This window comes from Orycteropus afer, unplaced genomic scaffold, assembly GCF_000298275.1.
Source record: "Orycteropus afer afer isolate SDZICR_OR568_19922 unplaced genomic scaffold, OryAfe1.0 scaffold00049, whole genome shotgun sequence".
NCBI lineage: Eukaryota > Metazoa > Chordata > Mammalia > Tubulidentata > Orycteropodidae > Orycteropus > Orycteropus afer.
Window position 1 is genome coordinate 6,600,855 of NW_006921636.1, and position 16,284 is coordinate 6,617,138.

The 16,284-nt window shown below is 45.0% G+C and overlaps 1 protein-coding gene across 1 annotated transcript in view; it reads right to left on the reverse strand.

Moving 5' to 3' along the window:
* The window catches only part of SLC9A8 (solute carrier family 9 member A8), an 85,627-nt gene extending 78,489 nt beyond the window's left edge, over positions 1-7,138 (reverse strand). The window contains exons 1-3 of the mRNA XM_007938324.2: positions 7,113-7,138; positions 5,593-5,595; positions 4,919-5,097 (exon numbers count right to left, since the gene is read on the reverse strand). Of these exons, the coding sequence (XP_007936515.1) occupies positions 4,919-5,097; positions 5,593-5,595; positions 7,113-7,138 (208 nt within the window). The remainder of the gene's footprint in view (positions 1-4,918; positions 5,098-5,592; positions 5,596-7,112) is intronic.
* Positions 7,139-16,284: the final 9,146 nt, after the last annotated feature.

Below are 16,284 nucleotides of genomic sequence, written 5' to 3' on the forward strand. Positions count from 1 at the left end.
AGGTCAGGTGTTTAGTGAGGTAGCAAGTTACCTACTAATGGCAATTTTTTATTTTTAAAACTGACAGATTTATATTGTTTGAATAATCATGAATAAACGATATTATACAAGAACAGAGGAAGAAAAAGGCTTTCAGATTTACTTTAAAAAACAAAACAAAACACTGTCAAACTACAGACGTGCCTCCAAGGTGAACAAGGAGGTACTTGCTCCTCAGACCACAGGACCTCAGGAGATCCAAAGGGCAGCCTCGGCCCAGGGATAAAGCTCGGAAGGCAGCAAGGGACAGGAAAGAAGGACAAACGGAGACGGGAAACACAGGGAAGGCGTGAGAAGAGTGTTGTTAGATCATGGAGACTGCAATCAATGTCATGAAACAAAGAGTGTATGAATTGTTGAATGGAAAACTAATTTGCTCTGTAAACTTTCACTCAAACCACAACAAAAAGTTTAACAAATAAATAGCATCATTTCACTCCACTAATGCATGCTGACCTACACATGAAAAGCAGAGATATCAACTCATAAACCACCAAGAATCTGATGCGGTGAAAAGAGAATCCACCTGATGTTAGTGTCCCTTTCTAGCCCCAAAGATGTACTAACATGTGTGTGGTTACACAGGGAAAAAAATCAAACTCAGTGCCGTTGAGTTGATTTGACTCACAGCGACCTCTCCTTGGGTTTCTGAGGAGGTATCTCTACGGAAGTAGATTGCCCAATCTTCCTTCCAAGGAAGGGCTTGTGGGTTTAAACCGCCAGCCTTCTGGTTAGCAGTCAAATGCCTTAGGCACTATGCCACCAGAAGGCAACAGTTCCATAGAGATACTGCCTCAGAAACCCAAGGAGGGGTCGCTATGAGTTGAATCGGCTTGATGGCAGTGAGTTTGGTTTTTCTGGTTTTGGTTACATAGGTAGACATGTATGCATATATGCATATAGGAAGGCACACGTGAGCACATGGATGTGCATGTACAGGTCTATCTGTAGGCACACTATACACATGTTTATGTGCGATACATACATATTCATACATATAATAAACCACATAGGGGACAGTTCCCCTAGTTACACTACTAGACACCACCAAAAACCTTTTGGGATTGGTTAACTGGGTTTGAAGGCCTGGAGCCACAGTCTTGGAGGACAACTTAGTCCATGAGCACAGTTCATAAAGATACTGTTCTACATCCTAGCTGGTGAGTATAGTGTCTAGGGTCTTAAATGCTCGTGAGTGGCCATCTAATATACAACTACTGGTCTCCACTCATCTGGAACAGAAGACAATGAAGGAAACCAAAGACTCAAAGAACAAACTAGTCCACAGACTAACAGCCCACCTGAACCATGGCCTCATCTAACCTGAGATTCCCAAGAACTGGATGATGCTGGCTACCAACGGTTCTGACTACAGGTGTCATAGAAGATCCTGGATAAAGGGCAGAAAAACACAGAACAAAACTCAAACTCCTAAAAAGGCCAGACTTCCTGGAGTGAAAGAGACCAGAGGAACTCCCGGGACCATGACTCTAAGATACCCTTGAACTTGGAACTGAAGCCACTCCTGGTGGTCACCTTTCATCCCAATAACAGACTACCTATTAGGACAAACCATATCACCCATGAATACTGTGCTCACTAAAATAACCAACTACATGAGACCAAAATGGTCAACACTTATCCTAAAAGATGAGAAGGTAGGGAGGTGCAAGGAAGCTAGATTAATGGAAACAGAAGGCAAAGAATGGAAATACAGAGATTGCTGACACACTGTGAAAAATGTAACCAATATGTCATGCAGTAAGTTGTACAAAACTTGTTAAATGGGAACCTAATTTGCTATGTAAACTTTCACCTAAAACACAAGAAAACATTTTTAAAAATAAATGTATTAACAATGAGCAGGATCTTGCCTGGATTAAAAGCACATTATAAAAACCTGTTTTGTGTTCTCTGGCACAAGTTAATCTTAAATGCTCCACACCCTGAAAGTTACTTTGAAAGTCCTGTACTTTCAACTCCTTTGAAAAAAGTGATTACAAAACACATTTTTTTTTTTTTTCTGGGCTTGCCTTTTATAAGCTGCAGTCGCTCCAGCTGACAGCAACATTAACTGTGTTAATAATCTTCCTTCATCCTGAAGAAAATATCAGTGCCAAAGATTACTTCATGAGGAAAAGGATTCCTTTTCTTCTTTATATTCAAGTACAATAACAGAAGAAAAATAAAAGAAGAAGTCTTTGACTGTTGATTTAATCCCCTAGGAACAAAATCTGACTACATTTACAGGGTAAAGAATTATCAGAGTGTATTAACCTATATGGGACAGTGTACACTTCCGATTTGTGTACTTTTCCTGTGATCAGTAAAAGTTTGTGTAAATCTGTAAAGGACAAGAATTTCAAATAAAATTACTGTATTACTGAGATTCCTTGACCGTTTTACCAAAGTCTAAATATAAATGTGAAAGAAGTAATACTTTTCTTCAAAAAAGTTCCTACAGACATTAAAGGAATGTTCAATAGAAGCTCCCCATTCACACTTCTGAAAAGATCTAATCTAATTAGAAGTATGACTTCAGTATTATTAAATAAAAGAAAATGCAAAAGGGCCAACTTTAGACTTTGGTCAAACTCTAACTCTTTCTTCCTCCGTCAGCTAATCCACAGTGGTTATGCAGTCTCAGTGACATTTTTCCAAGAAAAGTTGATGCATGAGTTGTGGTGCTGGTGAAAAATACTGAAAGTACCACGGATTGCCAGAAGAACTAACAAATCTGTCCCGGAAGAAGTGCAACCGGAATGCTCCTTGGAAGCAAGAATGGCTAGACTTTGTCTCACCTACTGTGGTCATGTTGTCAGAAGGGACCACTCTCTGGAGAAGGATATCATGGTTGGTAAAGTGGAGGGTCAGCAAAAAACGGGAAGAGTCTCAACAAGATGGATGGACACGGTGGCTGCAACAATGGGCTCAGGTATAGCAAAAATTGTGAGGATGGTGCACGACCAGGCAGTGTTTCGTTCTGTTGTACAGAGGGTTGCTATGAATTGACGCTTCAACGGCACCTAACGACAACATGGTTGTCTGCTGTCTACTGTCAGGGGGCATTTATCATCTTTTACTTAAATCTCTTAACCAATGTCTGTCCCACCTGGATCTCAATTTCCACTCTGCCACCAACCAGGTATGTCAATCAACCTCTTCTGGCCTCATTCATTCATTAAAGGAGAAGTTGAACAAGATCAGATGTTAAGTTTGAAAGACTGAATCCATTAAAAAGAAAAAAAAATGACATAAGTAAAAAGAGTACAGGTAATGCACAGATATGGCACAAATTGTAACCATAGTTAATAGCAATGACAGTGGCTGAGGAAAACAATGTGCTGGGTCAAGGGTTTCCAATCTTTTACTAAAATTGTACTTAAAAAAAATTTACATGGGAGGAGCCTAATAGCTAGAATAGACAAAAATGCTGCTGTGGTTGAAGCTAGACTCAGGATGCCCTGGCCCTGGATTCTCCCACCTCTCTCTCACACACACACACACACACACACACACACACACACTTGACTCCACAGACACAGGCTGACATCCACTAAACTGTAAGATGCCTGAGGTTCTTTCTAGGTCAGAAATTATTTACTTCCTTTCCTCAGAGGACGGCTAACATATTACATGAAGGGTACTTCATGGTGCAACAGTTAAGTGCTTGGCTGTTAACTGAAAGGTCAGCAGATTGAACCCACAAGCGGCTCTGTGGGAGAGAAGTCCTGGTGATCTGCTCCTATAAAGACTGTTGTCACGTACTGCTGAGTGGGCCCCACCTCACAGCAACCCCATGGACAACAGAACAAAACACTGCCTGTTGTGTACCCCCCCATCCCTGCTATACCTGAGCCCACCATTGCAGCCACCGTATCAATCCATCTTGTTAAGGATCTTACCCTTTTTCGCTGACCCTCCACTTTACCAAGAATGATATCCTTCTCCAGGAAATGGCCTCTCCTGACAACATGATCAAAGTAGGTAAAATGAAGTCTGGCCATTCTTACTTCCAAGGAGCATTCTGGCTGCACTTCCTTCAGGACAGATTTGTTAGTTCTTCTGGCAGTCCGTGATTCTTTCAGTATTCTTCGCCAACAAAAACCAAAAACCAAAACCAAAAACACTGCCGTGGAGTCGGAACAACCCGTCCTTGGGTTTCTAAGGCAGTATCACTATGGGAGTAGATTGCCCAACCTTCCTTCCAAGGAGCAGCTGGTAGGTTTGAACTGCTAGCCGTCTGGTTGGCAGTCAAATGCCTTAGGCACTACACTACCAAAGCTCCTTCACCAATACTACAGCTCAAAAGCATCAACTCTTCTTCCAACTCTTCTTTGGTCTTCCTTATTCATTGTCTAGCTTTCACAAGTATATGAGGCTACTGAAAATACTATGGCCGGGGTTAGGCGCACCTTAGTCCTCAAAGAGACATCTTTGCTCTTCAGCACTTGAAAGAGGTCTTTTGCAGCGGATTTGCCCGGTGCGATACAGTATCTGATTTCCTGACTACTACTTCCATTGGTGTGGCTTGTGGAACCAAGTAATATGAAATCTTAGACAACTTCAATCTTTTCTCTCTTTATCACGATGCAGCTTACTGGTCAAGACTATAAAGATTACAGCCTTGGAAACCCTATGGGGTGGTTCTACTTTTTCCTATAGGATCACTGTGAGTTGGAATCAATTCAATAGCACACAACAACATGACTTTATAAAGAGAGTACCCTGTTAAGAAATGATCACTCTCCCTCAGTGTTTGAAGTGGAAAATTAAGGAGAGGAAGACTCAGCAAAGTTAACAGTGGTGGCAGTGTTAACCATACTGACGGAGCATACGGCCACTCAGGCCGGCGACAGTGCTGACAAAGCACATTCACCTAGGACAAGGAGGCTGAAGAAGATGGTCATGCCGCTCGACTGCTCCTCCTGCTGAGCCTGCTCCCCCGTCTGCACGGGGAGGATGGGCTTGGCAGGGGTCGGGAGCACCAGTTTCGTCGTGACGACCAGGGTGGTCTGAAGGGTGACATTGAGACCCTCATGAGTTGTGTTGGGGAACCTGTCGGAAGACAGAAAAAGCAGAATTAGGTAAAGGAAAATGGACCCTGAGGTACTCATACCCCTCGAAGCAGGACAATCTAGCAAAGAGCTTTATGGGATTCACAAGTCTTGCAAGCAACAGGCAGGCTTCAGAGAGAAACAGGTAAGAGGCAATTCCCACTGGCTGCAGCAGGGGCATGCCACTGGTCAGAGGTGCTTTTGGACATGGCCACCGCAGAGCACAGGAACAAGGGGAATCAGGGTCTTTGTAGAGACAAAATGCTGCCTGCTCTCTGGCACTTACTGGGGAACAGAAAATGGGTCCATCTGGAGTTCCATCCATTCCAAGGTCTGAGCCTACTGAGTACCTTTATTTCCCCAGCTAACGTTCTCTTCCCTGGATTGTTTCCACAAAGCGAAGAAGTCACATCAATTTGCCCAGCTACTGATCTGGTGGGAATATTCTTCCCCCACCTTACTAAAGCCTTCAGCTTTCAAAAGGCTTCCATGTAACCTTCTCTCTAACACCCTACCACACCCCCATCCATCAGTCCCCACTGCTTACATTCCCCGAGCTCTCTCCTCACATTGTGTTGGAATTGTGAACTACTACAGCATCAGTGTCATACTTTTCATTGTGATCCTAACAGCTAGTATTTATTGAGCACTTGCTTCATTCCAGGGATTAGCTAACACGTAACCAGTTCCACCCAGTCTATAACCCCCACAGGGTTTTCAACAGCCGATTTTTGGGAAGGTGACTGCCAGGCCTTTCTTCTGAGGTATCCAATGTTTCAGTTAGCAGTTGAATAGCAGTTGAACACCTGAACCACTGGCACCATCTACGACTGCAGCTAACACACCAACTCTCACTTAATAGGCATCACATCCCTGAGGTAGGTACTGTCCCTCCTTTACCCATGAGTGTCAGGCTCAGGGAGGTGACATAATGTGGCCACCATCTCACATTACTCAGTGGCAGAGTCAAACTTCAAACTAAATCCTGAAATGACTGGGCTAGTCCACCTCTGCTTTGCACTTCTGAGGCCCAAGTTAGCAGCGTCTGTGACTGAGCCGAAGACTCTCCCCCGGTCACAAGGCGTATCTGAAATGCTGTCAGTGAGACAGTCAAAGATCAATCAAGGGGTTGCTCCTTAATTCTCACAAACTCATTCCAGAAAGGTAAGGCATCTGTATACAGGCATAGTGGGAGATGCACTCACTGTGGTCCTTGCCTAGAAGTACCTGGAGGACCCACAACCTCGCTCATCTTCCGTTGCTTGCCCCTTGCCTCCTACACTCCGGTCTGCCCCTCAAAAGCACTAAACCTTTTTCTGTTTCAGGCCATTTGCACCTGCTATCCCCTCCCCCAACCTTCCCTCTGGTCATTCAAGTCTCACCTGGCACAACACCTTTTCCTCATAGGCTTCTCCCACCCCATCCTAATACTGTTCTATTTCCTTCAGAGCACTTGTCACGATCTGAATCATCTTTGTCTATTTATGTCTTTTTCCCACTAGAATGAATGTAAAGTCCCTGGCGGTGGCTCCAGGGCTGCCTCCTTCACTGTTATCGGCCCAGGGCTTGGAATGGAGTGGACGCCCAATAGTTACTGGACGAACGAATAACCTCAGTTCAGAAGACAGACGCGGAAACAGATCGTTACAGAGATCTGGCTAAGTAAGTGAAAATGGGAAGGGGGCTGGGGAGACTTCCTGGAGGAGGCGACGTAGTGATCAGTAATCACCAGATGACCAATAACTGGAAAAGTGAAATTTGGGCTGCGGTTTCCCGAAGACGGCCCTCCAGGCCTGCAATGGGTGGCCGATCCCAAACCGAAAGATCTGACCTCGAGGAGGCTGCAGGGCCCAGGTACGCCCCTCCCGCCCTTCTCGCAGGGGCCGGCATGGTCGGGCCTGGCCCAGGGGCAAAAGGAGCTCCGCCTTCTGGAGCCAGAGGGCAGCCTGAGGCGCCCGCTGTCAACCGCCGGGGCCCAGCCCTGCCGCCTTCAGCGCCCTAGAAATGCCCACTCACTCCTCTTCCGCCATCTTCTCCCCCATCCTGCGTTGCCTCCAAAACCATCGAGTTCGGAGCCGCGGGGCTAGGAGGGCCCACCTTTGCTTCCGGCTTCCGCTGGAGGCGCGGGCTTGCCGGCGAGAGGGGGCGGGGCCTCGGCCGCGCGTGGGCGGCCTTTCTGGGCCTTCGTCTCAGTGGCCAGAAGGTGGGAGGTGGCGTGTGGGAGGACCCTCCTGGGGGACTCTTGGACGCTTCCCGAGATTTGGACACGTGACTATCTGGCCCTAGTAGGTTCTGGCTTTTCCCGTCACATGGCCTACTCTGAGGTCACTTTAAGTCACCCTGACGGCAAGAGCTGTTGGTACAGCGCCTTGTAATTCACCCTGGTCAGAGTCGTGGAGGAAGGAAGACGCTCAGTTTAGAGCTTAGGCAGTGCCAAGGAAGGACACTAACCTAGTCTCAGCCTCTATTTTCTTTAGCTATAAAGAATAACCACCTGGACTTTGCAGAATTGTTCAATTAATATTTTACCTGCGAACATTTATTGAGTCTGGTATTAAAATGGGTGCTGATGATCTAAAGGTGGGTCATTCATTAGTTTGTTCACTGATTCAAGAAATATTATTAGTCCCCTATTATGTGCCTCCACGGCTCTTAGTCACTGGTATTTTAAGTATCAGCTGGGTCACCCGTGCTGGACAGATTTCAGCAGAGCTTCCAGACTATTTCAGGAAGAAAGGCCCGGTGATCTACTTGTGAAAATGAGCCAATGAAAATCTTATGGATCATGGCAGAATATTGTCCAACCTGCTTGTGTTGGACGTGTCGTCAGAAGGGATCGGTCACTGGAGCAGGACATCGAGTTTGGTGAAGTGGATGGCGGTGAGGGTGAGGGAGACCTTCAATGAGATGGATTAACATAGTAGCCCCAAGAGTAGACTGGAACATGCCAGGGATCAGGAGGACACAGGACACGGCCATGTCCTGCCTGTTGTACATAAGGTTGCCATGAGTCAATCAACTTGATGACAGCTCTTATTATATGCCTAGCAGTGGTCTGTGAGGTTGGGGGGTTAGGAAGGATCTCATCAGGAGGCTGATTACCCTACTGTAAGGTCATAGAGGCCAGAGTCGTCCTTTAAGACTTGAGTCACTCCTCTGTTCGAATGTTGGAAATATTCAGTGGTTTTTATTTTCAACCAGGTTAAAAAACAAAAAACCCTACAAAAAGCTGTAGGATCCAACCCTGTTTCCTTAAACCCTCTGACCTCCCCCTGCCCCACCCCCATCACACACACATATGTACATACACACACACTTTCCACTTAAGTCACACTATGACTAAAACACACCAGGCACACTTCCACCTTTCCACAGGTAGCTTGACTTCCCCACCTTCCTCACCTTCCCCACTTCTGGGTTTTTGTTGAACTTTTACCCTGTCCACTGGGCCTTTCCTGACTGCTCTGTTAATCAACTGTACAAGATCAAAAGGGCAGCATTTGCCCAGGGATAAAGTTCAGAAGGCAGGATAGGATAAGACAGATGGACAAAGGAACAGTAAACACAGGGAGGAAGTGGGAAGAGTGCTATTATACTGTGGGCATCGCAATCGATGTCACGAAACAAAATGTGTATGAATTGTTGAGTGGAAAACTAATTTGCTCTGTAAATTTTCACTTAAATCACAATACATTAAACAACAACAACAAAAAAAGGCTCCTTGTCCCCTTCTCTGAGTTAATTTTCTCATAGCACCTGACATACTATATATATGCTTTATTTACATATTTGTTGATTGTCCATCTCTCTCCTTGAGAAGATAAGCTGTTTTATTCTCTGTAGTATCTCCAATGCCTGTAACAGTGTCTGGCACGTAGTTAAAGAAAAACAAAAACAAACCAACGGCTGTGGAGTCGATTCTGACTCATGGCCGCCCCTGTATGTCACAGCAGAACTGCCTTCGGTGGGGTTCTCAATGGCTCCTCTTTCACCAGGACTTTCCTCAGATGCACCTCTGGGGCATGGGAACCACCAGCCGACCTGTCAGTCAGTAGCTGAGTGCTTAACTATTTGTGACACCAGAGGCAACCTGGCATGTAGTAGGCACTTAAATCATTATTGAACCTGGTTTGCCATGTAATCTTTCACATAAAACATTATTTAAAAAAAAAAAAAATTGAATGAATGAATAAATCAGTGAGTGAATGCTGGGTGTGTTGAGAGGCTACTGGAGAGTTTTGAAGAGAGATACTCTCACCCGCCACAAACTGAAGCGAGAGGAAAAGGTAATGCCATGAGCTGACTTTCATCAGCACCGTCTGGTTGTGTGTGAAGAGCTGACCGTAGGGGGCCAGGGATGGAAGGCTGTGTAAGGGTCTAGGTGGGAGGAGCCTATGGCAGTTTGGATTAAGGGGCCCATGGAGGTGATGAGAATGGTTGGATCGTGGGTGCACACTGGAGGATTTGCTGATGGATTGTGGCATGTAAAAGAAGGAGCCAAGAATGATATCAGGGTTTTGGCCTCGTAGAACAGGGTAGAGAGAGAGCTCTGTCTGGCTCAAACCCTGAGTTCCTAGTTGTGGTCTCTTAAGGCTGTTGTCAAAGAGAATGTGAATAGGATGAGGATCAGAGACCTTTATTGAGCCTTTCCTGGGGGCATGTGCTGGGCTGTTGTTTCATTAATTCCTTACATTTCTTTGAGGTGGATACTATCATTATCCACAAGTTGAAGTGAGAGAAGTTAACCCACTTGCCCGAAGTCACGCAGCTGGCAAATGGTGAGTCTGGGATTCAGATGAAGGATCTGTGTCTTTAAACAGTTCCTCTCTTTGTACCCCCTCCTGCTTTACTTTCTCTGGCTATAATGTGGGCCTAACAGCCTACTTCACCCCCTTAGCACAGAGCCTGGCTGGGCACAAACTGGTTAATAAAGGATTGGGAACTGGATCCTCTCTGCACTATACTTGTTGACTATCACTCTTTCCCCAACCTCAGGAAACCCCACCTGGCTGGAGTCAGACCCTCATGCGCTGGGGGTAGGCCACATGCAGCAGGGTGCAGACTGTGGGCTGTCAGGATAACAGGCCCTGAATGCACCCAAGGCTGCCCTGTACCGCCCACTGGCCCACTGCCCCACCCATTGCTCTCGCCATGGATCCTGGTATCAAGTCCTGATCAGGGCTTTGTGACAGTCACTGGGCTCCCTGCCTTGGCCTCCTCTGGGCTGGCTGCCAACCATGAGCTGAAAAACATCTGCTCTCAGGCCTGTGGGTGAGTACCAGCCTCTTCTCACCTTTTCCTGAGAACGAACCTGGACTTTCACGGTCATTGGCCCCAGAAAGGCAAATATAGCCAGCCATTCAGCCTGGTGTTCCTGGTCTCCTGCATCACGCCAGGCTGAGAAGGGACTGGCCCAGGACGTAGGCAATTCTGGCTCCCAGCCTCTGCTTGGCCTATCTGGGCTTTGTGGCCTGGGAGGCCCTGACACCCTCAGAATCTCGGGGCCTATCCCTATTTCTTGGTAAAGCCCCACCTTTTGGGAAGGCTGTTACAAGATTGGAGAAAGCTCCAGCCTTTCTCTGTTCTCTCTGCCTGAACTGCTCTGCCCTTGCCTGTTCATGGTTGGCAGCCAGCCCAGAGGAGGCCAAGGCCGGTTGCCCAGTGACTGTCACAAAGCCCTGATCAGGACTTGATACCAGGATCCATGGTGAGAGCAATGGGTAGGGCATTACTCCTACTCATCACTCAGATCTCAGTTTAAATGTCACCTCCTCAGAGAGGCCCTCCCTGAATATTCAGTCTATAGCAGATTTGGCGAACTTTTTCTGTAAGGGGCCAGATAGTAAATATTTTTAGTTTATTGGACCTTACAAACTGTCACAATTGCTCTGACTTTGTAGTATGAACGCAATTGTAGACCATTTAAATAGGTGTTGCTTTTTTATTGTTCCAATAAAGCTTTTTTGATCAACACTGAAATTTCAACTTCATAACATTTTCATGTATTGCAGTAGGGGAAAAGAGATCCCAGATTCAAACAGATTCAATAGAAGCACTTTTATTAAGTCTTAGAGCAAAGACAAAACAAAGATAATGATCCAGGATGAAGGCAACCATTAGCACGTACACAGCACAGAAAACAGAACGGAGTTTGCTGAGTCATGGCCATGGGGCTAATTACATGTGATTGAAGACAAAGGGAATCATCAGAAAATTATGATTGGTAGCAGATGGATTCATCACTGTTGCAGTTGGGGCTTCAGAATCGGGGCAAGGACCATGATTGGGATATGCACATAATTGAAGACACAGAAGGGTTACAGGGTTGGTTCTGGGCCTTTGCTGCCTGGCTAGGTGGTGGTCCGGATATGACTTATGACCATACAGCCACAAGTCTTAGCCACAAGGAGGGTACCAAACAATGCCAGGACCCCAACCTTAATTTAAATTAGAAAAAGATGCACTCAGGCAAGTTCCCTAATTCTTTATGTGAGCAAAATCTACTTTCAGCCACACTCTTTCTGAGGGCAAACTTCTCCTCTCTGGGTTTGTCCTGGAATTTGTCTATGCTTGGCTACCATGCTGGTTTAAAAGATTTGAACTTACACCAAGAATCAAAATGAAGTTCGAGCTTCTACTGTACACCACAGGCTTCCACAAACCCAAGTAGCTTTAGAATTTAAACTCTAATACAGTTTCATGAAATATTATTCTTCTTTTGGTTTTTTTCCAACTATTTAAAACTGGAAAAACCATTTTTTATCCATGGCCCATATAAAAACAGGTGGCAGACTATATTTGGCCCATACACTGCAAACTCTGGTATGAGGTCCCAAACATCAGTGTCTCTGAGGCACTTAGCATGGCCCTCCCACCTTTCCTTCCTCAGTTTACCATCTGTTTCCCCCTCGGGGGTATAAGCTTCCTGAAAACAGGGATCTTGTCTGTCTCCTCCTTTCTTCCTTTCATCTCTTCTAATATTTCTTGGAAAACTTGCCAGGCACTATCCCAAGTGCATTATGTGCAGTAATTTATTTAATCCTTATACGTATAAAGTATCCCTGTGGGATAAGTAAGAAACCCTGGTGGCACAATGGTTTAAGCACTTGGCTGCTAACAGAAAGGTTGGTGGCTTGAACCTATCCAGTGACTATGTGGGCGAAAGCCCTGGCCATCTGGTCCCATAAAGATTACAGCCTAGGAAACCCTATGGGGCAGTTTTACTCTGTCCCATAGGGTCGTTATGAATTGGAATCAACTCAACAGCAGACAACAACAAAGAGTGAAGTAAACATTCTTTTTTTTTAGCTCCATTTTACAATGTGGAAACTTGAAGTCTTGTTCACCACTATTTTGCCACAGCCCTGTGGGCTTCTCTGATGTTGTCAACAAAACACAGACACCAGCAAAAACTAAAGAATTCAATAGTTTTTTTTTTTTTCTTTTTTCTTTTTTTAAGGAATCAGCTTGGTTCAACATGTGTATCAGTCAGGGCTCGATCAGAGAGGCAGAACTAGAGGCAGAGACAAGACGGTGTCCTGCTAACATCCTCCACCAAATCCCTCTGCAACTTAGTGAAACAGATACAAATCATGATCCTGGAATTCTGAGCATCACATGGGAAGATGAAGAATTAGACGGTGGAAAGGGAGAGGGAAGTGGAGCAAGGTTAGTGACTGGGGAGAGAGAAGAGGCCAGAACCATCCAAAGCAGGGATATCTTGAATAGAGACAGAGGAGCAAACCAGTAGGAGATATATATCAGGAGATTTATTGCAAATAATTAAGGAGCTCTGGTAGAACAGTGCATAAGGCATCTGACTCCTAACCAGAAGGTTGGTGGTTCGAACCCACCAGCCACTCTGCAGAAGCAAGACTGGACAATCTACTTCAGTAAAGATTTACCGCCTTGGAAACCCAATGGGGGTTGCTATGAGTCAGAATCAACTCCATGGCAGTGGGTTTTATTGCGAGGGATTGGCTTAAAAGAACACATTCATTATCTCACAGTTCTATAGGTTAGAAGTCACATTGGGCTAAAATCAAGGTGTCAGCAGGCTGGTTCTTTCTGCAGGCTCTAGGGGAGGCAGTATTACTATAGAAAAAGATTGCCCAATCTTCCTTCCGAGGACTGGTTGGTGGGTTTGAACCGCCAGACTTCTGGTTAGCAGTCAAATGCCTCAGGCACTAAGCTACTCGAGTTCCTATAGCTCTCTGTTGGTGCCTGTTTATAACCTCTGGGAGGGCCCTCCTGCAAGCATCAGTGATGCTTCTTCTGTGATGCTTCAAGGGCTTCTTCCTGCACAGCACAAGCTGGCTGTGTTGGGGGGGTGGTGGTGGTGGAGAGATTAGTGTCCATAGGGTTTTCTAGGCTGTAATCTTGCTAGGAAAGAGCCCTGGTCCCTGGTGGTACAGTGGTTAAGCACTTGGCTGCTAATTGAAGGGCTGGCAGTTTGAATCCACTGAGTGGCTCCAATGAAGATTACAGCCTAGGAGTCTTATAGAGCAGTTCTACTTTGTCCTGTAGACTCATTATGAGTCAGCATCAACGGATGGCACAAGACAACACCACCTGTGCAGGAGAAGATCACCAGGGCTTCCTCCCGTGGATCTGCTGGGTAGATCTGAACCACCAGCCTTCTGTTTAGCAGCTGGGCACTTAGCTGTTGTTCTAAATCAACTACTTGCCCTCTTACATCCTTGTCTCAGAGCGTGTGCAATTGGGAGAACCAAACTAGGGCAAACCAAACAAGGACACACCCCTCAGTAATATTTGTGGTAATCACACTTGGTAACCACTGCTGACAATTTTCATTAACATCCCCCTCCCCTGCTTACTATGTGTGAGACCCCATTCTTGCCACAGGAAATGGAGAGATGAGTCAGGCAGGAGCCTCTAGAGAAGGAGGAAGTGGGATTTGAACAGATGGAGAGAAGACCATTTTAAGATGCCCTCAATGAGACTTTTGGGAAAAGATGGGAGGCTACATACATGCTTCTATTTTTGCTATACCCCTATTGTTGTTTGGTACCATTGAGTCAGTTCTGACTCATAGCGACCTCATGCACAACAGAAGGAAATACCGCCTGGTCCTGCACCGTCCTCACAATCATTACTATGTTTGAGCCCATGGTTACAGCCACTGTATCCATCCATCTCATTGAAGGTCTTCCTCTTTTTAGCTTACCCTTTACTTTATCAAGCATTGTGTCCTTCTCCAGGAACTGGTTCCTCCAGATAACATGTCCAAAGTCCTTGAGATGAAGTCCCACCATCCTCACTTCTAAGGAACATTCTGGGTATACTTCTTCCAAGACAAATTTCTTCATTCTTCTGGCAGTCCATTTAATAATCTGCACCAACACTATAATTCAAATACATAAATTCTTCTTTGGTCTTCCTTATTCATTTTCCAGCTTTCACATGCATGTGAGATGATTGAAAATATCATGACTTGGGTCAGATGCAACTTAGTCATCAAAGTGGCATCTTTGCTTTTTAAAATACAACAGTAGAACTTAAATAATCATAATAATAAATGGATTGGAAGATAAAGTTGGAGATGTATCTCATAAAGTAAGACAAAAAGACAAAGAGGTGGGAAATAAAGGGGAAAGGAAGGTATTTAGGGGACCAGTCTGAAAGATCCCACATCTGAATAATTGGCATTTTATCAAGAAAGAACAGGGAAATAGGATGAATCATCAATAAAATAATTCACAAAAGTTTCCCAGAACTAAAAGACATGTGTTTTCAGGTAGAAAAGATTCACTGAGAATAGCAAAGTAGCACACACAATAAAGAATATTATCTGTAAGAGCAGGACTCTACTTAAAAACTATGTGTATGAGACAAAAGGTCAACATTTACTCTAAAGCAAAGATAAGATGATAAGGGTGCAGGGAAGCTAGAGTACGAGAAATGAAACAACCAGAATGTAATGAAAGAGAAAGAATGTTGACACATTGTAATGTCACTGAACAATTTGAATGGCAGTTGTCAAATGGGAACTTAACTTGCTTTGTAAACTTTCACAAAAATTACAATAAAATGTTATTTCAAAAAAGAAAAGATTCACTGAGTGAATTGGATAAAATACACCCCTAGCAAGAAACATCATCATAAAATCACAAAATCCTGAGGACAAAGATCCTGTACACATCCAGAAGAGAAAGGAAAACCAGTTCACATTTAAAGCATCATGAAGCAGGATAACTCTGGGCTTCTCAATGGAAACTTGGAAGCAAGATGGTTATGGAATACTGCTTTCAGACTTCTAAAGGAAAGCAATTTCCAACCTAGAATTCTATACCCAGCCAAACAATCATCAAGGGAGCGGACCGAATGAAAACATTTCCAAATGTGGAAAGTCTCAAAATTTCTACTTCCCACACATCCTTTCTCAGCCTATTGGAGGCTGTGCTACACCAAAAAGAGGGGGTCAAGCAAAGAAGAATAAGACACAGGACCTAGAAAACACACCCAGCACAAAAGACAAAGAAGCAAAGGGAATCCCTGTTGTTATGTGCCATCGAGTTGGATCCGACTCATAGCGGCCCCTCCTTGGGTTTCCGAGGCAGTATCACTACAGAAGTAGATTGCCCAACCTTCCTTCTGAGCAGTGGCTGGTGGGTTTGAACCGCCAGCCTTCTGGTTAGCAGTCAATTGCTTTAGGCACTACACCACCAGAGATCCTAAGGGAATTCCTAGATGATGGTAAAGGAAGGTCCCAGGATGACAACTGCACCAGAGAGGGCAACAGCCCAGATTCCAGCAAGCCTAAAGCTTCCCGGGAGATTTCTTTCTCTTTCTTGCTTTCTTACTTTCTCTCTCTCTCTTTTCCTTTCTTTTCTTTCTTCTTTTTCCATTGTGGTAAATACATACACGGGAGCTGTGGTGGCACAATGGTTAAGGGCTCAACTACTAACATAAAGGCCAGCAGTTCAAACCCACCCAGACATTCTGTAGGAGAAAGAGCTGGCAGTCTGCTGCCATAAAAGGTTAAAAACAAAAAGCAAACCCATTCCCATCAAGTCAATTCCATCTTATAGTGGCCCTAAAGGACAGAGCATAACTGTCCCATAGGGTTTCCAAGGTTATAATCTTTATGGAAGCAGACTGTCACATCTTTCTCCTATAGATTATCTAGTGGTTTCAAATTGCCAACCTTGCAGTTAGCAACGGAACA